This window comes from Heterocephalus glaber, unplaced genomic scaffold, assembly GCF_053883595.1.
Source record: "Heterocephalus glaber isolate CG9 unplaced genomic scaffold, H.glaber_assembly_v1.0 deba00000122, whole genome shotgun sequence".
In the NCBI taxonomy this organism is placed as follows: domain Eukaryota; kingdom Metazoa; phylum Chordata; class Mammalia; order Rodentia; family Bathyergidae; genus Heterocephalus; species Heterocephalus glaber.
Genome location: NW_028258138.1, coordinates 3,943,103 through 3,970,996, shown reverse-complemented (window position 1 = coordinate 3,970,996; position 27,894 = coordinate 3,943,103). Strand labels below are relative to the sequence as shown.

At 55.0% G+C, this 27,894-nt stretch overlaps 1 protein-coding gene and 1 pseudogene across 1 annotated transcript; both read left to right on the top strand.

Moving 5' to 3' along the window:
* Positions 1–370: 370 nt before the first annotated feature.
* Positions 371–27,078, top strand: Wdr4 (WDR4 tRNA N7-guanosine methyltransferase non-catalytic subunit). The gene is made up of 11 exons (XM_004842431.3): positions 371–535; positions 5,070–5,135; positions 6,541–6,684; positions 16,551–16,707; positions 17,345–17,457; positions 19,236–19,296; positions 21,565–21,663; positions 22,380–22,444; positions 22,606–22,789; positions 23,313–23,382; positions 24,580–27,078. The coding sequence occupies exons 1-11, from the start codon at positions 447–449 to the stop codon at positions 24,768–24,770; spliced, it is 1,239 nt and encodes a 412-aa protein (XP_004842488.2). The 5' UTR covers positions 371–446; the 3' UTR covers positions 24,771–27,078.
* On the top strand, positions 6,679–9,943 carry LOC106009222 (SOSS complex subunit B2-like; annotated as a pseudogene).
* Positions 27,079–27,894: the final 816 nt, after the last annotated feature.

The window sequence follows — 27,894 nt, the reverse complement described above, 5'->3', positions numbered from 1 at the left end:
GGGCTCGTCTGAGTGCGGAGGGAAGTAGGTGCGCTTCCAGCGACCTCAGCCTCGACCCCACCAGTGATACCCACGCCCGTGGCCACATCCTGGGCCCTGGTGTTCCCGAGAACCATTTCTTGAAGGACATTTGTCAGCACCAAGTGGGCACGGGGTGCTCTGCCCAGCACGAAGTCCCAGGACCGGCCCTACCCAGTGTGGAAGAAAATGAACACAGGCTAGAGCTCGCTGCCACGCGCGAAGCGGATTCTGCCTACAATCGCCGGGAACTGGAAGGTCTCCGAGTGCGGGGAGACCGCACCTTCTGCGCACGCGCACGTCAGGGTTTCAGCAGGCAGCGCGGCGGGCGTACGTCACCGGGCGGCACTGCGTGTGACGTCACCGGCCCGCGCCGACCGGAAGAGGCGCTGGGCGCGCACGTGGGTGGTGTCGGGTAGGGAGAGTCCATGGCAAGTTCCGCGGGGCTGGCGTTGTGCGGGCAGGCGCTGGTGGTGCGGGGAGGCAGTCGATTCCTGGCCACCTCCACTGCGATCAGGTGAGGGGCCCCCGGGCTGGGAGCTGCGGGTGCGCGTCGGCCCTGGAGACCCCGATTCCTCACCGTTAGATCTGGGTGCCCCCGGGAAATCTGCCGCAGCTGTCAGCCTGCTCTGGCCCCGCAGCGTGGTGGGACTGCTCGTCCCCTGGACTGCGGGTTGCGTTGCTCTCGCCAGGGCAGCGATGGGACACTTCTGGACTTCCGGGCTCTGTGGCGGCTGCGCGGCTACCGCAGGGGCCGGGTTTCGTGGGGCAACGCTGCTCGGCCCCGCTTTGGGCGTTGCGGATGAGGCGGGGTCACTGTCCGCCGACACTCCCCGTACCCAAGCGCGCCCCTTGCCACCTCTCTCTCCCCTTCGGGTTGTGCTTGCCCCTCCTTTCAGACCTGTGTCCACCCACTCGGTCCTAATTGGCGGTCAGCGCTGGGGTAATAAGAGGACTCCATACCTGGGATGCGCTCACGTCCCGCAGCCCGCACCTCTCTATCGTCCTCCACACTCTGCCTTTGCTTTCTGTAATTTCATTCTCTTGCCTTAGTGTTAGCTCAGTGGTGGCCCCGCCTGCCTCGCATTCGCAAGGTCCTGAGTTCGATACCTGGTACCAAAAAAAAACCACAAAAAAACGAATCGAATACGCTTGATTTAGAAACGTAGGTGCGGGGGCAATTAGTGGTGGTCATTTTCCGCCGCTTGTTTCCTTTCCCAGGGTAGTTTTGATTCTTCCATACTTGAAGTAGATGACATGTGTGTTAAACGTACACTGTACAGTCTGTCCGGTATTAAATACAGACCTCACAATTTACAAACCTGTCACATATTCCAGATTGTTTTGTTTTAGAGACTTAACAGCCCCAAATACATGTCCCACTGAACCGTGGGTACGTTAGACACCATCTGCTTGCCTCAGTCTGTTTTTGGACTGATTTCAGGGGTAGCAAAGACTTCTCTCCACAGTTTCAGTGTTCCCCCGCGAAAAGCATCGAGTGCAGTCGCCAGTGATGGCGAACCTTTTAGAGCTTTCAGTGATATAAACAACCTGCTGTGGCACATGTGCCATAGGTTAACTGTCACGTACAGGATAGCTTCCATGTGCCTGGGGATGAGAAAAACAGAGGATAGCTTAGGGCAGTGGTGGTGAATCTGTGGCTCCGTGCCACAGGGGGCTATTTGTATCATTGAAAACCCTAAGGGCCAAGGATTTAGCTCAGTGGTTTCGCCGCCTGCTGCTCAAGCGCAAGGACCTGAGTTCGATCGCTGGTACCAAAACAAACAAACAAAAAACCCAGAGCTCTAGGATGTTCGCCATCATTGGCTTAGGGTCTAATAGGGAAGATGGATGATTCCTACATGGGCAAGAGTGGGCTCATGGGAGATTTTTCACGTAGATAAGCATCTTTGTGAACCAGTAATGGTTTTACATTTGGGTGCAGAATCCTGTAGAAAACTCAACAGTATCAACATATTGTTTTATAACCATGTTGTATTTATTTATTTTTGTTTTTGTTTTTGGTTTTTTTGGTACCTGGGATCAAACTCGGGACCTTGTGCTTGTGAGCCGCAGCACCACTGAGCTAAATCCCTGGCCCTTCTGTAGTTTATTCATTTTTGAGACAGGGTCTCACTATGTAGTTCAAGTTGGCCTTGAACTCACAGCATCTTCCTGCCTCAGCCTCCCAAGTACTGGGATTCTAGGCATGCACCACCACGCCCAGCTGTGTTCACTTTCAGTACTTGAAAGAGTAGCAATAATTCCTGTTAAGGTTTTCTTTCATTCCTTTTTTTTATCCCTGCCTCCCCTCCCACGTTCTTTTACTGAACAGATTTTCTTTGTATTTTTGTTTTTGGTTTTTTGAGACAGTGTCTTGGTATGTAGCCCAGGCTGGCCTAAAACTCCCCGAGATCTTCTTGCCTCAGCTTCCCCCTCAGTGCTGGGGTTATAGGCATGTGCCACCATGCTGATCTGATTTTCTTTGGACAGAACCATGCCGATGGTGTCTGATTTTACCCAATGAGGTTAAGCAAATAAAGCTCCTTAACTCTTCTCTGAAATGTTGTACTTAGACAGTTTTCTTTTTTGTCATGCATAAGACCTACAATTTAATGAGTATATACATATTTTTGTTTCAAGGGAAAAGGAAACCAGCATTTTTATTTCATTTATTTTTTTTTGTTTTCACTTCATTTATTCCTTTAAAACAAGTCACTCCATACAGCATTTAGTTATTTAAAATCATACACCTCATAAATAAAATCAATTCAGCTTAATGACAATGGCAAAATCAGGAATTATACAAAATGAAATCAGATCTCTTCCAGGTAGCAGCAGTGCATTAGCTTTGAAAAAAATGATGGTAAACAAAGGAACGTTTTCAAAACCCTGTCCATCTTCATTAAGAATTTTCTTCTGCCAAGAAAAACAGCTTTGTTCTGTTTTGCTCTTCCATACTGCTTTTTGAAGTTATGTTTGAAAGCTCTAAGTTTGAGTTTTTGCTTGTGGTTTTCTTTGTTCAGGAACCTCAGCTTCTGTTGCATTACTGCTGGTACAAAAGACTATCGTTATTCTCCTTTTTGACAGGTGTTTTAAGCTGAGTTTGGATTTCTTAAAGGAAAAAATTTCTTTGCTAAGTATGTATTTCCTGTAAACAACTCAAGCACTGAATGGCAATAATGTGAACTGGACAACTGAGAATTGGGTTCTGCAGTCCTTTCAGTCAGTGATCTCCAACCCTTTTGGCACCAGTGCCGTTTCACAGAAGGCAATTTTTCTTTGGATTGGGGGAATGGAGATGGTGTTGGGGTTGATTCAAAGGAGCGTGCAACCCAGACCCCTCACATGCACGGTTCACAGAACAGGGCTCATGTTCCTAAGAGATTCTAATCTACAGCTGACCTGGCAGGAAGTGGAGCTCAGGGCAGCACCCAGGAGTGGGTATAACTACAGACAATGCTTTGCTTGCATCCTCTGCTGTGAGACCCAGTTCCTAACAGGTCATGGGGTGGTACCAGTCCGTGGCCTGGGGGGCTGGGGACCCCTGCTTTAAGTTACATAAGGGTTATAATTAACTATAAACTTATTTTTGTTTGTTTGTTTGTTTCGTTTTTTGGTACCAGGGATTGAACTTGGGTCCTTGCGCTTGCAAGGCAGGCGATGGAACCACTGAGCTAAATCTCCGGCCCTTAACTATAAGCTTATAAAGTCAGACTCAAGCAATCTATTAGAAATTCTAAACTTTTCTGAGGTTAAGCTGCTTACTTTATAACATAAGTAAATCCTACTTCCACCATTCCTAAACTCCTACACGTAGGTTAGCTGTTCTAAAAACAGATATATTAAAGGGCATCACAGCAAAATGCTTATACTCATGGTCTTTAACAAGCTTTCTCACCTAAGGCCCTGTTACATTCTGTGCCAAGAAACCAAGGAAAAGGCATCAGTTGAAAATTGTTGAGAAAAGCAGTTTATGAGTAGGAATGTATCCATTCAACAATCTCTTCCTTTTTAGTGCTACTTAATTTTCCTACTCCTCCTTTCTTCTACTCTAAAATACCTCAGGAGATTATCAACCTCCTTTAAATGCGTAGAAATCAAGACACAATTCAGATCAAGGTAATGGTTTTATCCAAGTCAAATATTCAAAGCAGTGTAAACAAAACGCTAGCTTATTTTTGGGGAAGAAAAAACAGAACATTCCCACGACCAGAAGTTCTGTATTCTTTTTGTGTTGGATAAACCATGCTGAAATAGTATAATGCTTAATAAGAAAACATACTTAATTAATAAACTAGCTTATTCAAATGAAATGTTTCACTTTAGACTTAAGTTATGTTGCTTATACAGGATACATTTAAGGCCTCTGACTCAAAAATCACCTTCCTCAAAATAAGTTCATTTAGAAACAAATGAAAAAACTTTTAAGAATTTAATCTTTCAGCGATTATTACTCATCTTTGTGCTACGAGGACAAACTTGAATACTGCAATGTACAGCAAATGGTAAAAGACAATCACATTATAGGACTAAGTGACTTTTTTTTTTTTTGGTACCGGGGATCGAACTCAGGTCCTTGCCCTGGTGCAGCAGACGGCGAAACCACTGAGCTAAATCCTCAGGCCCTAAGTGACGTTTTTAATGATGGGGTCAGATTATGCTTTCAGTTGCTGAAACTGAATTCTATGGTTATCAAAACATCAAAATGTTGTACCTCTAAACACTGATGGCGAGAGCTGATTAAGAGCTGATGGTTAGCAGCTCAAGAATTGTATTTTAACGTCCTTAACAAGATTCCTAGAGGGCAAACCATGTAAGCTATTTCATATTTTTTAAAGTGCTGCAAATAAATGTCTCATCACATGAAGAACGTAATTCTTAACATATGTAAGTTTAAGAAGGCCACTTGATTTATCACAACTAAAAAAAGTCACTCTGTTGCTTAATCTTACATACTCTCCATTGTGATTTTTTTCAAAAAGACACAAAACTATTTTTAGACCAGCATTTTTATTAACAAAGTGTTCATTCTGTTATTTTGCTTTTAGTGATGATGACAGCCTCTTCACGTATGATTGCAGTGCTGCAGAAAAGAAGGCGCAAGAGAATAAAGGGTAAGATTGTGGGGAGGCACCCGCAGGGCCCAGCAGTTTGATCGATGGGACTGGGGAGCAGGAAGTAATTGTCTTGATGAATTCTTAATTTCTGTCACCTGTGGTGTGGGTCACTAAGTTCTACCTCAGGAAAGAAATTTGAAAGTAGCTTTTAAGTTAGGGACTGAGAGTATTTAGGACTTTTCCACATCATTTAGTTTCTGTCAGTAACCATCCTTGGTTCCTTGAGGTGATAATGAACATCTGAAATACACTGAAGGCAAGTGTAACTTTGGGTAATTGAAAGATAAAAGCAGACCATGCGATGATTTCATGTGGTGGTTTTCTTAAGTGTAATTGGTCTTGTGGCTCACGTCTCTTGTTTTTTTTTTTTGGTCCTGGGGATTGAACTCAGGACCTTGTGCTTGCAAGGCAGGCAGTGGAACCACTGAGCTAAATCCCTGGCCCCTTCTCTTGTTATTTTTAATATGATTTGATCCCTGCCTGTGATCTTGGATTAGTTTTGCCCATGAAGGGTGAGTTGTATGATTTCCCAGATCTGTCGTCTAGTGCTTTGGCTTCTACCATGTTTGCTGGCATTCTCTGTTTAGTTAGGTTTTACCTTTGTGAAGCTAGAGCTGCTTTTTTGAATCTCCCAGCGTCCTCATAATGTCTTTATATTCTGGCTGCACCAACTGCTTATCCCTTTTCTGCTTCTGCCCACTACATTGACAAGTACTGGAAATCCCTGAAAGGTTACAGGAAACCTCTGCAGTAGGCTCCAGTCTCCTGCTCCGTGTATGATGCAAGCCTGAGAAAAAACTGAAAGACAGAATGAAGAGAGACAAATTGGGGAATTAGGATGGCTAGTGCTACTTTAGCAAAAGGCGCTGGCCAGTCCAAGCCACTGGGTTTTTGTTTTGTTTTGTTTTGTTTTGGTACCGGGGATTGAACTCAGTTCCCTGTGCTTGCGCAGCAAGTGGCGAAACCACTGAGCTAAATCCCTGGCCCAAGCCACTGATTTTTATTGGTCCTCAATTGGGGTAAAGGTGAACTACCTGCGAATCCTCATACAGTTTCCCTGGAAACTAATGGAGATAAGGCTTGTAAAGGAAAAGACAAAGCATTCTCAAATTAGAAACAGAATAGACAAAGTATATGGTTATAATTAGAACATTGTCTTTCATTAAGGTTTTAGTTGTGGGAACAGAATTTGGGTGTGAGTTACTCTGACCTCCACACCTAGGCTTCAGCCAGACTCACTTCTTCAGATAAGCCAACTGTGGGGACAGCTCCTCACCGCCTGCACTGCCTACAGCCTGCTTTGGGCACAATCAGTATTGCGGTCTCCTGCAGACAAGGCCGGCCATCGAGGAACAAAGCTGTCCTTCCTCAGGTGAGGCCGCACTGTTTCCTTTTCTCCTAGGGAGGACGGACAGCCCGTGGACCAGGGCACTGACACGATTCTGGCGTCCACCTTCTCCAAGTCCGGCAGCTATTTTGCTTTAACTGATGACAGTAAGCGTCTGATTCTTTTCCGTACAAAACCATGGCAATGTCTGAGTGTCAGGTATGAAATGCTAACGTTGAACCCTTAAGATGTCCTGTGCACACCTTGTACTTGCATGTTAGTAGCAGTAGTGACAGTAACCGTAGTGATAAGCAACTAACACAAGTCCCAGCTAGATGCCAGACACGGATTCCAGCACGTTGTCTGTATGAACTCACTGAATCCTCCTAGCAGCCTGTGAGCGTGGCAAGGCTGACTCGGGCCAGTCTGCTCGGTGTGGTGGGGCTGAGTGCACATCTTTCTGTGGGGGAGATCAAGGACGGGAGCCAGGTGTGGAGGGGAGGTCAGTAATGCGCTCTGGGCCTGTGTTCCTCTTACCCAGTGAAGTCCTGCAAATGCTCTGCTTTATGTATTCCTCTCCTCTTTTCTTTGTTCTTTTTTTCTAATACTGTGGGTTGAACCTGGGGCCTTGTCTTGAGCTACATCCCCAGCCTTTTTTATTTGAGACAAGGTCGTGTTTTGTTGCCCAGCCTTGCATTTGCTTACCGTCCTCCTGCCTCAGCCTCCAGAGCAGCTGGGGTTACAGGTGTGCGTCATTGTACCTGGTCAGATTTGCATTTATTTTCGCCCTGATAATCTAATGCATGTTAGCAGTGTGTGCCACGGGGTTCTGGTTCTGGTTGTTCTGTGATACTGAAGTGGACACAGCAGGATCCTGCTTCGGCCCCTCATCTTCCCCCTGAAGCTGGGTGGCTTAGCTGTTTCTGGACCATCAGAGATAAACACGGACATCACAATGCTTGAACTACCGAGGTTAAGGAATTTCACCACCTGAGCTGTGTAGACTTTTATTTCATGGTGTTTTCTAAGAGGAGGGTAAAAAGCCAAATCCCAGGTGGCATTAGAAGCTGAGGACCCGACGTCCCACTGGCACTGGGGCGCGTTTGGCAGGCGGTGTTTGAGACTCGGGGCGTGCGGCTGCTCTGTCTTCGCTCCCGAGCGGCTGTGACAGTCGGCGCCTTCCCGGCCCGGGATGTGGCGCGCTCCCGAGTGTGTGTGTGACGGGCCGGCACAGACGTGTGCCCTCACTGCCTTGTTTTTGAACCTTTATCCGCTCACCGTCCTCACTGGGAGCGGGGTTGCTGGGCGAGTGCTTCGCGTTTTTCTCCTGAGGTGGTTTTCCCTTGGGCTCCCCAGTAAGCGCCTTCACCCCTCGGCCTTCCCGGCCCCCGGCCCCGCCCAGTCCCCACACCTGCCTCGCTATGAACGGGCTCGGCGACCTGCCTGTTTTCATAAAGGACATTAAACCCGGACAGAAAAACGTAAATGTCATCCTTATTGTGCTGGAGGTAAGACGCGTGACCAAAGCCAAAGAGGGCCGTGAAGTGAGATGGTGCACAGTGGCGGATAAAACGGGCCGCATCCCTGTTCCTTCGTGGGATGAGATCGGAGGTCTTATACAGCCTGGGGATATCATTCGGTTGACCAGAGGGTATGCGTCCATGTGGAAAGGGTGCCTGACACTTTATACTGGAAGGGGAGGTGAGCTTCAGAAAATTGGGGATCTAGGTACGGAGCAGGCATCCGCAATGGGAGCTTCCATACACTGCTACCCTGCTGAGATCTCCACCCTGGCCTGGAGGAACCGTCCTCTCTAGGGGTGTAAAGATTCTGCATGGTTTATTCAGAAGTGCCAGATTTCAGGGAGCCCAACCCAGGTTATTGAGGACAGCTGAGCAAAGGGGCCCACAGTGAACAGAAGATGAATCCCACAAATAGTAATACTGGTACAGGTACCTTTGGACGAGTGGGCAGTGGTGTTCCAGCTGGCCCTGAATCAAGGAGATACCGGTTTTCCTATACTGGTAGAAGCAGTGGCCGAGGACCTGTCAGTCCACAACTCCCAGCAGCAGCTAATAATCAAACAGTCATGACCACAGTAAGTAGTGGCAGGGACCCTCGAAGAGCCTTTAAGAGATGACCTGTGCCAAATAGTCACATGTAGTTTTTGTTTTACATCTTTAATACTGATTTAAAAGGTCTGATACTCTTCAACTAGCTCAGTGTAATCGTCACATGTAGTTTTTAAAATACGTGCCCTACTCGAACACTTATTGCACTTTAATTTATTGTTAACTGTGAAAAAAAATATGTTCTTTATTGGTTTCCTTTTTCATTTTTGTTCAAGAGTGGTTGGTTTTTATAGCAAAGATGTTAAGCTGCTCAGTATCCTAGTGAAGAATGGGAACACTCTGAAAAGTTGGGGCATTTGTTTTTTGAGTAAAATGTTACTGAATATCCTCTAAAAATTCTGCACCCATTTCAAGGGTGAGTTACTTAAAACATCAACTTTATAGCCTCTATGAGTCTGTCTTCTGTATAAATTTTGTAGTATTTGACCTTAGACTTAATGGAAATGCTCTTATGTTTTAAATCTAGATGTTACCAACTAAAGCAATAACCAGCAAAAATAGAAACAACTAAAAACCAGAAACTCAGTCAATGATAGCAATTTCTGAGTGTTTTTGACTCTAGGAGTGACTGACTTTAGTGAGTGACTACCATTAAGATTTTCCAAGGATTGGGCCGGGGATTTAGCTCAGTGGTTTCACTGCCTGCTATGCAAGCACAAGGACCTGAGTTTGATCCCCAGTACTAAAAAGAAGATTTTCCAAGGACTGAATCATCCTAAATTCTTGCTTATTACCAGAAAACAGATTCTCTATCAGAATTATGAAATAGAATGTGATCTGTACTATAACAAATAATTTTTAGAAGAAAGCTACAGTTGCTTTAATATTCATTAACTTAGATTCCATTGAAGAGAAATTACAAACTAAGACCTTGAATATTTTCGAGACTACCATATATAATTGTATAATTTGAGAACATCATAAAGTCAATAAACATTTACCTAATTCTAGAAAATGACTGGTAGATAAACATTATAGTGAAGGTGATTCAAGTTGAATTCATATAATACTAATATTCAGTCTCAAGTTACAAACCCTAAGTACTTAGAGGGACTCAGCCTGAAGTGAAACCCTTGGTACCTCCTTTATCTAAGAGGGTCATGTGTGTGCTGTCAGTTTCTGAACACAATTCGAGAGCCTTATTAGCAAAAGTTAAATGACTCAAATCATTATAGCTTTATTCAGAAATGTTTAGTTGGAATTAATGTGTCATAAATGGTAACCACTTTTACTCTTTACTGTAGGGTGGCTAACTCGTAAACTTTGTTAGAATTCACCTCTTTTTAAATATCTCTTGAATAAAATTTGCGTTCATATTAAAAAAAAAAAAAAAAAAAAAAAAAGAAGCAAGAGGACCGGTGCTGCCCTCTTCCAGTCAGAGTCGAAGTAAAGTCTCATGGCGTTGCTTCTGTCTTTGGCATGAGTCTGTTCTTGGGTATTAGATGGGTGAAAGATGCACATGGTGGGGAAACCACAGGACAAATCAAGGATGTGCAGTGACACCCCAGACTCCTCCTCATGGGCCTGAGCTAGTAGGAGAGTGACTTAAAGTGTGTCACCATGTGTCTGATGATGCGAAAGCACTGTGTCCACCTGTCCACAGTGAGCTCACGTCATCCTGACCTTCAGAGGCCTAGAAGGCATCCTCTCGCCAAGGTAGCTGACGCACTGGTGCGTCAGGTGGGATGTGGACCAGGTGAAGTCTCTTTAGGACCAGAGGTGAATCCGGCAAGGCGGCCTTGGGGTTTCTGACCCGAGTCCCCCACCGGACCCCTGCAGGCTGGACATCCGAGGTCCGCTGCTGCAGTGTCTGTGTGCGATGCTGTCAGACTGGTCCTGGCCCCGTCCGGTCTGTGCCGGCTCTGTAAAGGTCCTCCCGAAGCACGGTGAACCTGTGAGTTTGGGGAGGGTGGGGCGCTGTTCAGTTTGTAACAGTTACTCCTGCCTTCCTGACAGTGGTTGCTAAGGTTTTTTTCGAGGCTCCATCAGATTCTAAGGTCAAATGATCTGAAGGAATCTGGTGGGAATTTGTCTGCTGAGGTGGCTGAGGTGCACAGGCGCCTGGTCACCTGTGACCCCAGGCTTAGTCGCTCAGCGTGCGCTGGCGCTGGTGGTAGGCGATTTACTGACTCTAGGGCTCCTGCTGGCTGGGCACGGGCTCCACTGCCGAGCTCTGCCACTGCCTGAGACCTGTGATTTTGTTGTGCTGCGTTTTGGTGCTGCCAGACTTGAGGCCGCGCTAGGGGCAGCCAGGCACAGCTAGGCACAGGCCTCTCTGGCAGAACTGTGAATGTGCCGCAGACCTCTCTGACTGGCCTTCGGGCCTGGGCAGGGATCCTACGGGAGAGGAGGCCTGGACTGGAGGTTGCTTTGGAGGAGAGCTAAAGGGAGGCGGATGTGGCCTGGGAAGAGGGGGTGGATCTCAGCACAGGCCATAGACCGGTGAGGGGCAGGGGCAGGGGCTGCAGTGCCGTGTGATTTTGTTAACTATCCCCGTCTCTCGTATATTCTGTTTTGCCATTTCCAAAAGCACTGCAGTGAATGTTCACACATGGATGTGACATTTCCCATCTGTGCGTGGACCTGTAGGAGAGACCCCTCCGGATGCAATACCAGTCACATTGGTAATTGGGGTAGGTCGTGAGTAGCTGTCCTTTCAGAGTACAAAGTGCCTCTTGGGGCTGGGATGTGGGTCAGACAGAGCTCTCCCTGGTACGCACGAGGCCCTGGGTTCAATCTCCAGGGCTGCAAACATGACAGGAATAAAATTGGAAAGTGCCTCTTTCTCCTCGTAGACCACCTCATCAAAGTCTTATGAAATCTTACACTCTTAGGCGTCTGATGGAAGAAAAATAGTATCTCATACTTCTCTTTTTATGAATGAGGCTGGCCAACTTTGTCTATTTTTTTTTGGTACTGGGGATCGAACTTGAGACTTTGCACTTGCGAGGCAGGTGGTGGAACCACTGAGCTAAATCCCCAGCCCAACTTTGTCTATACTTAAGAGTCATTTGTATTTTGTGAGCTTTTGTTGCATTTCTTTTTTCAGTTGGAGGTGGTTTCTCTTTTTTACTGATTTCAAGGGCCCCTTTGTATTGGTGCATTTCTCAGCTTTCTGTCACAGTAACTGTGTCAGAGAAGCACCGTCCTGGCTCACAGTTTCAGAGTCCCTGGGCAGCTGCCACCATTGCTTTTGGGTCAGTGCTGAGCCAGGGCCTCTTGGCAGGAGTGTGTAGTGGAGCTCAGCTGCTGGTTCTGTGGCAGCCAGGAAGCAGAGAGGAGGGGCCAGGGCTCCAGGGCCCCTTCAGGGGCATCTGGTGACCCGGTTATCCTGCTGGGCTCCATCTCTGTAGGGTCCCGCCACCACCCTGTTGCATTGCACCACAAGCTGGGGACCAGACCTTCTGAGCATGGCCTTGGGGACATTTATGACCCAGACGGACAGGTGTGTGATTCGCATGCTGAGCCGCGGTTCAGGCCTTGTGGGACCTTATAGCCAAGGTTCTCTCTGAGCGTTGGTAAATGAGTAAGTTAGGTCATGAAGCCAAGTCCTCAGTTGGGTCTGTCCTGGAGGACAGGGAGTCCCACCACATCGATTTTCCCATTTTTCTCCTTTGATTTTGGTTGATACAGAAAATTGAAAATCGCAGAGAACTATAAACTGAGACCCAGAAAAGTACCCTGGGTCTCCCCACCCAGTGAGCCTGGTCACGGGCACAGGGTGTGGCCCCCGGGGTTCGCGCATTGTCACGTGTGTGCAGGTTGCTCTGTGTGCTCTGCGTGCAGCAGTGTGTCCTCTGTCCCCCCACACCGTGTCACCCTTGCTGTGGGAAAGTTAGGTTGTTGCCGGTGTCCTGGTGAACCTGTTTCTGGCACCTCTTTCTCCGCTCTGTCTGGAAATTTGCCCAGGGGTGTGTGCGCTGGAGGCAGCAGTCCCCAGGTTCCCCTCCCTTCTGACTCCAGCTGCAGGTTCGGGGTCCCAGGGCCCCTCGGGTTCACCAGTTCACAAGAAGGACTTGCGGAACTCACCCAGGACGGTGAAGAGACACAGATCTGCCCTCCAGGAAGGGGATGCCTGGGCAGTGTCCAGGAGCGCCCCACATCGTGGATCACCTTGTTAGACTGTGCAGCGGGCCCGGGCCTTATTTTCCCTAGAGCCCACCTCCAGGTGATGAGGCCCGAGGCAAGGTCTGTACGCTGCCCCTCGGAGGTGTGCCCATGCGGAGAGCTGGTGGCAGAGGTGGCCGGGCCCACGCTCGTCCTGCTCTTCAGGTGTCACGTGGTCATGAGGCCTGTCACGGTGAGCAGTGTGGGGGAGTCCCAGCTGGCAGGGCAGTGTTGCGTTGTGTCAGCATGGGCGTGCTGCTCACTCTGAACTTGAGTGGGGCGTGAGCAGCCAGCCTGCCCCCGTTGCCCCTGCACCTCAGCGGGCAGCCAGCGCCCGGCACTCTGTGGGCTCTGACTGCCCTCCAAGAGATCTGGTCCGTGCCCCCGCGTCCAGCATGGTCTGATGGCAGAGGACAGAAAGGCTCGAGAGCTGGGTGCCTCCATAGGTCGTCAGGCTTGTCAGATGGCATCACTTAGGGGCAGCACTCCGCGGGTGCCACCCAGGCCTGTGGGCTGTGCAGACCCTGGGCTGTGTACGAACTCGCCCGTCCCTCATCCTGCTCATGGGGCCAACCTGGGCGGTGCTGTGTCTTTCGAAAGCATCGTGTGGTAATGAAACTCAGGCTGGGCAGAGTGGAAAGGTGGCAGAGAACAGTGGCTGGTGCTGGGCAGTTTTTCCCTTTAGCTGTTTGCTTTTGGATTTTATGTTTTGTCTTTTATTTGGCAGTGCTGGGGATTGAACCCAGGGCCCTGGCTATCCTAGGACACACTCTGCCACGCAGCCACATCCCCAGCCTTCTGTCTGGGTTTTAAGTGGACCCCAGCCAGGTAACTGTAGGACACATTCACATCAAGTGCGATGTCACGGCCCAGCCCGGAAATCCGAGGACGGTATCCTGGTCTGCGGTGGGTGTGGCAGCACCAGCGCTGGTGGGGCTGATGAACCCGGCCTTGCTCTGTGCTGCTGCTCGGCCGCCTTTGGGCTTGGGGGTCTCCTCTTCCTCCGTGGTCTCCCTGAGCGCAGCCGCAGGTGTGTCACTTCCTTGTCCTCTGGATGAAACTCCAGGGCAGTAGGTGCCTGTGCTAGCACCTTCCTCCTCAGCTCTTGGCAGTTCCTCAAGTCTCTCCCTTTCCGTCCACTGAAAACCCAGTGTGGCTGGAGTGCAGCTCCTACCCTTCTCTCTCGTGGAGAGTCTCGTCAGGGGGGTTTGGGCCTAGAGGAACGATGGTGCAGGAGAGAGGGGAGGCATTAGTCTGGTCGGGATGCGGGAGCTGCTTGTGTGGATGGTCAGGTGGGTGGGAGTGGATATATCCATGTGAGTGTGCAGTGGGCAGGGTGCCGGGTGGCCAGGGGTGGTCACCATGGGGGCTGCCATGTGCCTCATCTGTCTACCTACTGGGGGTCCAGACCTTTGGGGATCTGTTCGGCCTTCTCCAGGACCCACCTGCTATGTGGCTCCACTTCAGGGGTTGCGTGTGCCCACGGTTGGTGTTACTCAGAGGACCAGGGCATTGTGCTGCCTAGGACTCCCTTGAGCTGGGAGCAGAGCCCTGCTCTGTCCAGTGAGTGTTTGCAGTATGCTACCACTTTCTGTCCTAACTTTGGGAGTTCTGAGGCACAGCCACGATGGAGGTGTGACTGACAGTTGCTTTCCAGTGTGGCAGTTTGGAGCAACGAGGCCAGGGCAGTCAGGAGACCCTGGTCTCCCTTGGAACTGAGATCAGGGTCCCCAGACCAAAGAAGAGGACGCAGGGTGGTCAATGATACCTTCATATTTGCTGTGTGCTCTTGGGAGGGCGTGATCTTACCTGTGAAGTCGCTCATAGGAGAGCAGTAGGGCACCCAGAAGACGGAGCCCGGAAGTCAGAGCTGGGTTTGGTCTGAGTCCAGCTGCTGGGTGCAGGAGTTTGGGAGCTGGGCCAGCATACGAGTGGCACCCGACACCCTTAGTGCCCTGGCCCCGCTCAGCAGGGTGGCTATAGTGGGCCGGCCCTCGGGTGGGGAACAGCCCTTGTTCCTCTGTCCTGTGGGGCGGTGGCCATGAGCCTAGCACCTCAGTGGCGGAAGGGTAGCACTGATCCCAAGGTCTGAGGTTGAGTGGGGCCCTGCCTCCGCCTCTGGGGGCTTTCGGCCTCCACACTGTGCAGCCTGATGACCTGCCCACCCTGCACCCTGACCCCCTTATGCCCTGATGCCACACCCACTGCACCCTGGCTTCCGCCGGGGACGAATTTAATCTGAGGAGCTGGCCTCTCCCAGCTGGTACAAGACAGGGTGAGATGAGGGTGCCAGCTGTGCAGGGCCCGGGGGCAGTGGGTAGGCTCCTGTGCCACACACACCGTGTCCCGGGGCAGCAGCCCCTTCCGGCCTCCACAGTGTTTGCTCTGCTGTGAAGTCAGCCCGTTTGCTGCATCGCTGGCCAAGCATGGCTGCTTGCAAATCCTGATCAGCCCTGCCCGGAGCCTGTTGTCTTTCTGTTGTCACTGTTTCCTCTGCATCTGCCCCATGGCTCTCCCACCTGCGGCTGGAGCAGGAGGAGGAAGGGAGGAGCGGTCCCCGAGGTCCAGCTGCTGTGGCAGAGATGTGATGTGGCCGCCTCCAGGCCGTCGCTTTGCTCTGCTGTCCTCTGTCTGCCTGGGTCCTGTGTTGGCCACGCACTTCTTCCAGCGTAGGCACCGACTTGGGCTGACGTCTGGCAGTCCAGCCAGTGAGCTGCTCGGTGTCAGCTGCCCCTCCTTGGGTGGGAAAGAGAGCAGGGTGGCTGCTCTGTGTAAGTAGGGGGCCAGTGTCAAAGTGTGCACACCAGGCAGTGTTTGGAGGAGCGTCCAGGTAAAATGAGACATGCAGGCATAAAACCTGCCCACGAGCGTAGCATCCCACACTCTGAACAGTGACCGAGAGCCGGTGGGGGTCCCGGCTGGTTCCCGAGGGCCACAGCAGCTTTGTTGCTTACTGAGCCAGTGTGTAGACGTGGAGGCCTTGGACCCCGGGTCAGGGACCTGGTGAGGGTGGGAGTCCCTGCTGGCCTTGCTGTTCCTTCTCCTCCCAGGCACGGGCAGGAGCCCCTGGCCCCATGTGCGGCATTCCTGGTGCCACGTGGTGGAGCTGGCGGAACTCTCTCCCACCCCCTGGCCTCCTGGCAACCTCTCGCGTCCCTGAGGGTGGCCCAGCACATGCAGTGTCTGTGAAGCTGTCCCTCGTCCACTCTCAGACGCACCGCAGAGCTTCCGGGGTCGGGGTCGGGGCCGCGTCCTGCGTGCCATGATAGCGGGCTCCAGCGTGCCGCAGAGCCGGCAGACCTGCATCAGACACTCATGCACAGCCAGACCCCAGCACTCGACTGCTTTGGAACTCTTGGAGCTGGGTACTGGATGAGTCTTGATGCATTCGTCTCGTCCCAGTAGTTGTCATTTGGTGCTTGATGCCTGTGCTAGAATTTGTCGTGTCGCTGCCTTGTGACCCTCTGCAGCGGAAACGGTTTGTTTGTACTCCTGGGACCAGGTAACGACCAGTGCCACTGGGGCACGCTTGGCGTCACGTGATCACTTTTGGTGCCATCGCCCGTAGCTGGAAGAGAGAGGTGCTGACCTGCACCAAACCCACTCATGGAGCCCCCGGCCCGGCCTCGCCCGCCCCAACGTGCTGGGCAGAGCACGCACAGAGCCCACTTCGCGGTGAGGCGTGGACTCCCAAGCAGCCGCTGAGTCTGTCGGGAGTGAGGGACAGCAGCTGCAGTGCCCTCTTGCCGTCAGGACATCGATGTCGGAGGCGGGGCCTTCTGGGGCTCAAGGGCTGTGGAGGACCCGTGTCACCCCGACACTGACGGGACATCTCTGGCCCTGCAGGCCCGTGGTGAGGCGGTGCACGGCCCTGACCTTCACGGCCTCTGAGGAGAGGGTGCTGGTGGCCGACAAGTCTGGAGACGTCTACTCCTTCTCGGTGCTGGGGCCGCACGCCTGTGGCAGGCTGGAGCTCGGGCACCTGTCCATGCTGCTGGACGTGGTATGTGGGGGACACCCTCGTGGGCCAGCAGAGGCCGGGCAGGTGCAGGGCTCTTCTGGAGCAGGAGTGCGGGCACGCAGCTGGGGCAAGGCTGGTGGGTGGCAGGTGCGGGAGGACGAGTCGGGAGGCCTCGGGGTTCTGTACCTGGTGGGCAGCTGCACTGGGGCGGGGACCGCAGGGCGGAGCAGGCCTGAGCCGGCCTGAGCCTGTGCTGTCCCCAGGGCCGTCCTCATCAGTCCTGCCCACACCCAGCCCTGTGGCGTCACAGGCATACGGCCACAGCACCCAAAGCCCAGTGAGGCTGAGGTCTGGAGCCGCAGTGCAGGCTCGGGGCGGACCCCTGTGGGGACAGTGGGGAGGAGATGGAGGGACACACACCAGAGCTCGGTGACTGCCTGGATGTGGGGCTCATGGGGGGCAGTGACCTGGTGAGGAGGGGCGGAGCGGCTCTGGCCCTCAGCTGAGCTGCAGAGTCCCGGCTGGGGACGCTCGGGAGTCACCCCAGGGCCTCAGTGTCAGCACTGCAGGGGGAGGGAAGCAGCCCTGCCTCTCTCAGGGGACTCTGGGAGGCATGGGGTGCTCCTGTATCCTGGAGAAGCCTCCGAGCTCCTTGCTTTTTCTGCCGCTGCTTCCGCAGGCGCTGAGTCCTGACGACCGCTTCGTGCTCACTGCCGACCGGGATGAGAAGATTCGTGTCAGCTGGGCCGCAGCACCCCACTGCATCGAGTCCTTCTGCCTGGGCCACACGGAGTGAGTGCAGACACGGGCCTGCCCCTGCCCTTGCTGCTGGGAGCGGGTCTTCTTGGCCAGCCGCCAGCTCCTGGTGCACAGCAGCTCTGGGGCAGGGCGGGCGATGCAGGCATTCTGCAGAGTGCGCTGTTCCCTGGCCAGAGGCTAATGACAGTGCAGAGGGGAGCAGTGCTCAGTGTGCTGCCGGGGATGTGGAAATGCTCTGACGCAGTGGAAATAGCTGGAGACTGCAGTTCCATTTCGAGCCTGCTCCTGCTTGCCGGGTTGTGTGGGATGAGTCCCCTTCAGGAAGGTTGCTGTTGCTGCCTGTGCCCCTGGTGGTCGCCTTTGAGGTGGGCTTAGTTGTTCTACCCAGCTCTGGAGCACTTGTGACCCGGAGGCCCTCCCTGGGTTTCACCGCCAAGCGTGTACTCTGTCTCAGGCCTTTGCGCATGCTGCTTCTGCTCACCAGTCCTCTTCCTGGGGACTGCCCTCCCTTGCCGCCTCAGCTTTCCCCCTGATGCTGGCTGCTCGCTTGGGGGCTTTCCGGCCACCCCTCTAGGGAAAGGCCCTGGACATTAAGTCAGGGTTTCACTGTGTAGTTCAGGCTGGCCTCAAACTGCTGGTGATCCTCCTGCCTCAGCCTCCTGAGTGCTGGGATTGCAGGTTGCACTGCCACACTGGGCCTTTTAACATGGATATATTGAACTAAGTAGAAACTGTCAAAATTTGCTACTTTTTTCACACATGTGTGCCTGTGTGTGTGTGTGTGTGTGTAGAACCCAGGACCTTCTGATTAGGAAGCACACACTGCCACTGAGCTCTGCCCTGCCCTGTAACAGGCCTGGTTCATTTCGCCTGTTTCTCTGGTTTTTCTGTGAGGCATCCAGCCCGCCTGGATCTCATCCTAGGTCACACTGGGGCCCTCGTCCCCTTGAGCCTGTGACAGCACACAGACACCCGTTCACCCTGCGCCCTGCACCCTGGCCGTTCTGAATGCAGTATCTTGCTGTGGCTGGGTCTGCACTTGGCGCTGGATTAGTCCGCTCCTTGGGGACGGCACAAACGAGTTGCAGCCGACTGTTTACTTTCAAACCCTCGGAAACTGATTTCCGCCCTTTCCTGAAGGCAGCCTGTGCCTCTGGTGTGAGTGAGCCGGGCCGCACCTGCCCTGGACGTGGTCTGCATCTTTCTCTCCCGAGGACCTGAAGTCAGAGCCCCATGCCCTGCTGGGCAGTGTGAGTGGTGGGGGCCCAGGGCACCTGGCCAGCCTGCTTGGCGCTGTGCATCAGCGATCACCCGGGGCCGCTGCGCTGAAGTTAGGGAAGCAGGTTCCTCAGCCCGGCGGTTGCCGGGGGCCTGGTAGCCCCGGGAGCTAGGCTGCTGTGTTTTCTTGGTGGCTGACACAGGCTGAGTCCAGGCGAGCTGGGCTCAGTGTAGACAGGTCCCTGCGGGTCCCCAGGGCCCTGGCGCTGGGCTGGTCTGCGTCCTGTGGTGGGGCTGCGTCCCCTCCGCTCTGTCCCCTGAGGCTCATCCAGGGGCCGATGTCCCCCACCTTCTGTGCAGGCATCGCAGGTAGGGGCAGCGAGCTCTGGGGACCTCAGCCAGCCCTGCCTTCGGTTAGAAGTCGTCTCCTTGTTGGGGTCCTTGCTGTGACATGTGTGTTGCCCCATCTGGAGCCGTCTCCCGGTCCCTGTGCAGCTCTCCCCAGTCCTGGCTGATGGTGGCCCGCGGAGGCCCCTTCCTGAGGTGGATGCTGTACCCCACAGCCGGGCTGACCCTCGCCTCTCGTCCTGCAGGTTTGTGAGCCGCATCTTGGTGGTGCCTGGCCATCCGGAGCTGCTGCTGTCCTCCTCCGGGGTGAGTGCGCTTGCTGTGTGGGGGTGGAGGCACCCTCAGGGAGCCACCCCGGTATCTGGCAGTATGCTTCCCGGTCATGCATCCCTGCTGGTCAGTGGTGTCCAGTAGGAGGTGTCTGTGTCCCGACTCTTAGAGCTGCCTGGGGCTCACTCCCTGGCCACAGCCATTCACTCAGGCTTGTGTGTGCGCACATGCGTGTGTGTATATGAGTGTGTATGCGTGGGTGTGCCTAATATGTGTGTGTGTGAGCATGTGGGGTGTGTGCTGTGTACGGGGTGCCCGTGTGCCCTGCTCTGTGAGCGCATGGACGGAGTGGGTGACCGTGTGAATAGTTGGCAGGGAGGCCCCTGCTGACCCCTGGTCTGGCGGGTGGCGCGGAGGCAGGGGACGTGTGGGGCAGCGGATCATGAGGACGCTTCCCGGCCACAGAGGTTGGGTCTGGAGGCCTTGGCCCCAGTAGTCGGGGACTCCTCTGAGGACGGTTGTAGGGCTGTCTCCATTCTGCTCAGAGCCTAGCCCCGGCCCCTTGTCTTCTGTGGCTGTGGCCTGGGGTGGTGGTGCCTGGATGCTGCTGCTGACTGCACCCGGCTGTGCCTCCCTGGCTCCAGCCCTGGCAGCTCCCTGCTTCCTTGAGCTCAGTCTCCTGCCCCTCAGCACTGTGCCCCACGTGGACGTAGCGTGGACGTAGCGGGAAGGAAGCGGTGTGGCGGGGTCCCTGGGCCGCTCCCTCACCGGGCACAGAGCAGACTCCCAAGGCCCTGTCTCTACAGGGACCGCCTCGTTTGGGTGGCTCCCGTGTCTTCCGGTAGCTTTTCAGGAGGTACAGAGAGCGCCTGGTCTTTGGGCCTTCTCTTTCTGGAAATCCCTTTAATCTACCCTAGATTCCAGGTCATCAGTTTGCGGCCGTTTTGTTCTGATTTTGTGGGCCTCATGCGTGCAGGCAAGTGCTTGGCCCCGAGCTCACCCTAGCCCCTGGTGCGGTCCTGACAGTATCCCCTGCTGTTTCCTCTACCTGGTTTTCGTTTGCTCTGTCCTCCACCCTCCTGTCAGGTCCTCCCTTGGCATGGGATCTTCGAATGTAGCTGGAGATGTTCGGGGTCTCCTCTCCCCCTCCCCTGCTGCACACTGAGGCTGTTGGGGACCCTGGGAGTCTGGACATGTTGCTGGTGGCTCTGCCCTGGGTCCTCAGAGGCCTCTGTCCTGGGGAACTTTTCTTCCCTTGCTTGCTGCACTTCCTGCTACTTTTTCTAGAGCTTGATCAGTCTGTTACTGAATTGCTTAAACTCTGATTTTCTCGTGCTCCATTTCCTTATATTTTCACTCTGTGTACTGCTTCTTGGGAGATTGCCTCAACTTTATCTTCCAGCTTTCTGTGGGTTTTAATTTTATTGAGTGATTTAAGCACAGCGCTGTTGTTAACCTAAGCACTTCGTCACAAGCTCAGGGGGGTTCTTGTTCTTGGGAGCTGGGGCTCAGGCCTCCCACCTCCTCCTGATGGTTTCCTTGCCCGCTTTTGTCTCTTCTGTGACCAAGACGAGGCCAGCTTTTCCCCCGGGCATTTACGATGCCCTTGGCCCATGCACTCTCTTAGGCTCAGGCAGAAGCAAGTCTTGGAGGCGGCTGTGGGCCTGGTGCACCCGCTTAGCAAGGGCTCATCCTTTGCCCCGGGGACACCCACTGTTCCACTCTGTGTGTGCAGGTTCATTAAGCAGCACTGGAACGATCATTGTCCCACACTTGGAATTATGTCTGGTGCATCAAGCGAGGCCCAAGTACCTGTGGTGGTTTCTTGAATCTCCGACATTCTGGCTGTTGGCAAAGCGACTTGCTGTGGTCACCCATTCTTAACCAGTGCAGTGGCACAAATGCCACACGCTCATCGGCCCTGCACCTTTCTCCCCGTGCGAGTGCATGATTGTTGAGGTATCTGTGTGTGTGCACGCGTGCGAGTGCTTATAGCATTTCTCCTCATGCACACGCTATGACCACTGAAGTATGTGAACATCTGTGTGTGCACTTTGACCTCCTAGCGCGTGACAGTCTGGCTGCCTTGGATCCTGTGTTTATTTTGCTGTGGAGTTGTCTGTTTTCTGGACGTTTTGTGTCTTCATGAGAGCCTTACATTCATGGTGGTGGCATGGCTGTCAACTGGGGTAACTTCTGGTGACCAGACCTGGCCACCATCGGTGTCCTGTACCTCTTGTCCCAGGTGCCTTCCTGCCTCTGGGGCCCCTGAGGCCCCATGTGCTAACCTATCTCTCTGTGCAGGACTGCACCCTGAGGCTCTGGGACTACCCCAGCGGCCGCCAGCTGCAATGCTGTGACCTGGCCAGTCTGCAGGAGCCAGCGGAGCCCTGGGGCCACAAGGTAGCCACACACTGCTCGGGCCCCGGGGCTCGAAGGACGCCTCTCTGGGTGCCTCTCTGGGTGCTTGGGTGTGGGGAAACTATATAGCCATCCGAAACACTTCTTGGCTGTCAGTGTAGATGTCTAGCTTGGGAGAAAAGTGCACAGTTCTCATGTTCAGAAGGTGCCTGGTAACACAGGCTGGAAGTAATTTATACCTGGCCTTATTTGCATTTCCACATCTAGTTTACAGAAAGGCCTCGAATTCCACTTGGAAGCGGGAAAAATGATGGTGTTTGTTTAGCAGCCAACAAAACCCAGGCATGGGCTTTGTCAGCAGGCGGGGACAGGGCCACCCAGCCTGCTGTGTCCCGTGGCCTGCATCCTTTCCTCTGCAGGCCGGCAGGGAATACAGCAAGTGCTGGGCCTCTCCTTCCATGCTTTGAGGCACGGGACCGCCAAGGGCTTCCTTCCTTTGAAACAGCGCAGCCGTGTCTGGCGTCATCATCCCTGCGTGCCCCTCTGTGTCCCATGTGCTCCACCTGCCCTGCCTTTTGAGGCACTGCCAGGCCCTGGAGGGTGGCTGGGGTCACAGGCTCTGCTCTCTGCCTCAGTGTGGTGGGGTGGGGTGACAGCCACTGTCCCCCTCCCCTGCCCTGCTCGCTGATCGCCTGTGGGCCACCTGCTCTCTGTGACGGGCACAGGCAGTGCCAGCGAGCAGCTGCGTTTCCCTGCAGAGGTTTGCCGTGTCCCGGATCGTGTTCTGGGCCCAGGAGAGCTGTGTGGCACTTCTGTGTGACTGGTGAGCCTGGGCTGGGGCGCTGTGGGTCCTGTGCAACCCGGCCTTCTGTGGTGATCACGCCCAGTGCCTCCCCGGGAGGGCAGGGTTGGGGCTGCCTGAGGGCTGTGCCGTCCTCCCGCGGGCTCCGTCGCTGTGGTGATCGTCCTCTCTCTCCTGGGAAGCCTTCCGGTGGTCTTCGTGTTCCAGTTCATTGTCTGCCAACGGCAGCTGGCGTTCAGACAGCAGCTGAGGTTCCCGAAGCGAGTGTGGGACATCGCGTTTGAGGAGGCGCAGGGGCTGTGGGTCCTGCAGGACTGTCGTGAGGCCCCCCTGGTGCTCTGGAGGCCCACGGGCGGACAGTGGCAGGTGAGGCAGGCAGAGGCCTGCCGTCCTGGGCCTGGGCTTGGGGTGGCAGCTGAGGTGTTCTTGCTCCCTGAACCCCCTTCAGCCTGAAGGCGTCTGCTCCCAGGGCTCTGACCCAGGGGCGGTGGCCGGCGTGGAGAGAGCTGGGGCCGACCTGTCCCTGCACTGCTCCTTCAGTGGTCCTTCCTGGGACGCCCCGTCTGCCCCACAGTCTGCACGGTGAGGCGGCACTGTGTGGGGCAGGGGTGTGCCCTTCACGCGGACAGGCTCAGTGGCTTGGCCGTGTGCCTGGGGCCTGGAGGGGCTCTGGGAGCACGAGAACCCCACTGACGTGGGAATGTCTCTGCCTGTCTCATGGGGTCACAGTGGGTCGGGCAAGCATATGGACTTGAGTCCCTTACGAGAGTCCCCTGCCGTGCGCCTTGGTGCCCCCAAACCCTCGGGTCTTCCTCTGGGTGGAGAGGCCTTGGAGGCAGGCACTTCTGGAGTCTGCTGCCTCTGATCCAGCTTCCCTCGTCACCTCCAGCCTGTTCCTGACAGCGCTGTGTCCCAGAGGCTCTGCGGCCATCTCCGAGGGAGCTGGGCCATGTTGGAAGGTGAGATGGGAGCCCCGGGCGCTTGTGAGGCCTGGGGACCAAGCGGACCACAGGCAGGGACTTCAGTGGGAAGCGTCACGTAAGGGAAGGGGCTCTGTGGCCCTGAGGGTGGGGACGGGGCCTCGGGTCACTCAGCCAGGTCGAGGCCTGGTCGCCTGGCCGGGGTGGCTGCCCGTGAGGTGGCCCGACAGTGTTGTGGACAGGATGCAGCAAGCCCTCCCATCAGCCCACCGGTCAGGGCCACAGACGCTCACCAGGCAGCTGCAGGGTCTGTCCCCTCACGCCCTGCTGGCAGAGACTGAGGTGGTGATGGCCACAGGGCATCAGCCAGGCATCCCTTGAGGTAAAGACGTTGCCACTAGGAAGAGATCTCGGGAAGCCAGGCTCTACTGCTGTTAGAAGCTGGGGCTCCTGGAGTCACGAGGATTTGAACTTACGCTTGGTTTCCAAGCTCCCGGCCAGGGCGGTTGGGTGTCCTCTGAGAGGTGCGGAGGGTGCAGCACCAGCTGCAGCCCCTTCACGGTGGCCGAGTGGCCGCACCGGACCCCAGGTGCAGCTCTCGATGCCCAGCACCAGCCCCCGATTCCAAGACACCCAAAGATGAAGTGCCCGTGTGCAGTGTGGGAAGGCAGGAGGAGGGCTGCTGCCACGTGGCCAGCCCGGGAAGTGGCCGAGCTGCGGGGACAGCGGTGGGGACCAGGACAGTTCTGTGACCGGCCGAGGCTGTCTCTGGGCTGTGCCTAGCGCTTGCCCCTCGGGCTGACCGTAAGGCCCGCAGCTGTCACCAACTGCTGCTGCACGTGACCAGCCCGCCATTCTGTGGTCGGAGTCTGGGCACAGCTCTGCTGTCCTGGGGCAGTCCTCCCTGCCCTGGCTGGTGGGGAGAATTCAGGTTCTCCCGCCTGGTGCAGGATCCCCAACAGGTGGGCTCTGAGAGCACGCAGGGTGCCCACAGGTGGCAGCCACTCCTTTGTTCTTGGGTTTCCCACTCCCGCCCCTGCCCTTTGGCCACAGTCTGATCACAGGTCTGGGGCCAGCCAGTGTCACAGGAGTGTCCCTGGGGTCCCTTCTGAGTCCATGTGGGATGCTGGGCTGTCACCGCGCTCCCGCCCCATCCTGGGAGGGCCTCTTGGGAGTTCGGAGTCTGGGCTCTAACGTCGCTGTCCTGCCTGGCACCTGTTCTTGTCCCCATTGCAGGCTCTGGCACTGTGGAGGACGGCTTCCGGGGTCTCTACAAGGCCACCTTCGACAACATGAGCTCCTACCTGAAGAGGAAGGAGGAGCGGCTGCAGCAGCAGCAGGAGAGGAAGCGCTGGCAGAGCCCTCCACCGGGGGGCCGGGGACAGAACAAAAAGACGCGGGCCGGGCGGGCAGCCTTGGGGTGCTGACCTTCGCCCTAGGGGCAGCTCTTGGCTTTCCTTGTCCCTGCTGGCCAGCATCTCTTGGGGAGAGGGCAGCCTGAGGCCCCATCAGCTCAGCCCTGGTGTCTGACTCTGGGGCCTGAGCAGGCCTTTGCCTGTGTCGGCCCTTCCGGTGGGCAGGGGCCCTGAGCACTTTCCTTCACGTTGGGGTGCTGGTGCTCACCCCACTGGCTGTTTCCCCCACGCCCCCCTGCTGTCCGTGCCCACCATCCTCGCCAGATGCAGCTTCCTCTGCGGAAACCTGCAGGCTCCACCACGTGTTTAGGCCGTTACGTTGCCTCCTGGGGCAGCGCTGTGTGTGTCTGCGGGGGCAGCCACTCACCCTGCAGCCACCAATCTGGAGCGCAGCTGATCCGTCGCTCTGTGGCTCCACATGGTTCCCGTGCTCAGTAGCCGCTCATGGCGACTGGCTACATTGTGACCGGCTGCGTCTGGGCCACGCAGAAGCGTTCTGTTCACCTCCGGGGCCTGGGAGGGTGCCTGTGCAGGGGGGGGCCTTTGCTGTGGGGCCTGGGCCTCGCTTCTCGGTGGGCATGGTTGGTGATGCTGCTCTCAGCTTTCCAGGTCTGACTTTGCTCCATGCACACCGCAGGGCAGGGAGCGTTCCCTTCTCGGAGTGCAGATGCAGCCGGGATCCTGTCTCCAGCTCCTTGGCACATACGCTGTGGGCAGAGCGTGGCTGCCGCTGGTGATTCCCAGAGCCAAGTTTTGCCGGCTGTTCCTGTCTCGGCGCTGCACAGTCCTGTGTCAGTGACATCATGGCTGCAGCTGCTGCGCCTCGTTCCTAAGTGCCTCATTTGCCAACACCATCAGGGTGGAGGGGCCCCGCCCTCTGGACCGGGAACTGGGTTCACTCACCCCATGCGCACCTGCACAGTACTGTCCTCAGTCATCAGCCATCCTTGGCTTTAGGAGAAATCCAGGCCTGGTCTGTCGGTGTCTTGACTCAGTGTGGGGCTCTGAGGGCTGGGGAGGTGGTGCGGGGGTGGCCTGCTGGGTGCCTGGCCCCACACACAGCACACATGCTTGGAGCTGCAAGCTGGAGCTGCGGGCCAGATCCTCCCTGCTCCCTATGTGAGCCAGGAACGATTTTGGGGTTTTAAAAACAAAAGGAAAAGTAGCTGGGGATTTCCGTTGCCCTGCCGTGCAAGTGCAAGGTCCCGAGTTCGATCTCCAGTACCCAAAACAAAAAAAACAAAAGGAAAAGTAATGTTTCACGATGGGAAAGTCATGTTCAGCCCTTAGGGTCCGGGAATACCGTACACTCCTGGGGCACAGCTGCTCTGCTCTGTGCTAGGACCGCAGGAGCAGGGTGACAAACCCAGAGGCTGCCGGACCCATAGTATTCAGTGTATGCCCTTCATACTGGCCCTTCTTGAGATCCCTTTTAAATTACATATTTTTACTCAGGAGGCTGAAGCAGGAGGATCACTGCAGGTTTGAGGCCAGCCTGAACTATGCAGTGAGACCCTGCCTCAAAAGAAAAAAAATTGAGTGGTTACTTTTTTTAGAAAAGGCTGTTCTCGTGCCCCTTGGACCCTGGGCCTCCGCCTTGGTCCTTTGTCTTGTGTTTGCTTGGCCAGGCCCAGTGCATGGCTCTGAGACCTGGCCCTCAGCCCAGGCCACCTTGGGGCCCTCAGTTTGGACCAGGAGGCGCCGCTGTGGCCCCGGGGCCCAACACAGGGCGCTCCTCGTGGTGTCCAGCTGGGAGGCTCTGAGCCACAGCTACACAGCCGTGCAGGGGAGTCACTGCGTCCCCAGAGGGGAGGTTGGGACCCGGGGACCACAGTGGCACCAGCACCTCACGCCTCAGCCTTCCCTCTGTGCTCCAGCCTCAGCGGCCGCAGGGCCAGGCCTGGCTTCCTGCCCCTCAGCATCCTGCAGGACCCTAGTGCTGGAGCTGAGAGTGGGCTTTGTTCCTGCCTGCGGCCCTGGTGTCCCAGGAATTTCATCTACAGTAGGTTGACGTGAATGTGGCCTGTCTGTGTTTCAAGGGTTTGTAGCTCTTGGCCCCGTCTCTGATGCAGCACCCCAGTCCCTTCGCTCTGACCCGGTGTTGCTGCACTGCAGACCCGGACGGAACAGTGTCCTGTTCACCAGTCTCTGTCGGCCTCTCACCTCTCCCAGGAAGCCCAGGAAGCTTCTGCCTGGTTATGCGCGTAGATTTTATCCATCTTAGCTAAATGCCTACTTTCTGTTCCCTTTTATTTTCCTTTTTGGGACATTCCTTGGGTTTTGTTTTACCTCTTACTGATTAAAAGAAGTCTGGCTATCATGCTTAGTTCCTGGAGCCTCTTCACTTTTCCTTTGTACTGCAGTGTGTAGTTTGCCAGCACACATGGGATGTGTGTGTAACACCGCGAGCTGAGGACCTCCCTGGGTCCCCTCCAAGGCTGATGGCCGCCTGGCCTTCCCCGACCTGCTCACCTCTGGTGTGCTGGCTTCCATTGCTCAGCCCTCTGTGAGGCCCGCTCGGTGCTGGGCTGTGGTGCGTTCCCTCTGGTGCTGCCCTAACTTCCATCGAGGGGAAGTCGCACTAAGTCCTGTCAGAGGGCATCGGGATAGTTCCCAGGTTCAGCCAGCAGGACCAGGCTGTCATCAGCTGTCCCGTTGCTGGGACATGATACTCGACAGCTTACAGGAAGAGCAGTCTACTTGGCTCACGGTTTCAGAAGTACGGCCCATGGGCAGCTCACAAGCAGACAGCATGGAGGAGGGTCTGGCCTGGGGGACAGCTGCCCTTGGGTGACGCCCCCAGTGGCCGCCTCTGCAGCAGGCCCCAACTCACAGCACACTCGGCTGCTGACTCCTAACGTCCTGTGAAGTGAGTGACATGCCCTTGTGATCAGTCACCTTCCAGACACACGGGGCTTTGGGCAGCCCCAGATCCAGGCCATCACAGTCGTGAACACCAGTACCTGTCACGGGACGTGTGTTGGCATCGCTGTGCAGCTGTCCATTGGTGTCCGGGGAGATTTCGGCCAAGGCCCTCCAAACCAGCTTCTTTGTGTCTCACCTCCGCACGTTCTGTGTGTGCTTTAAACCCTCAAGATGACTGGTGATGGCTCATACAGTAAATGCTGCACAAGTC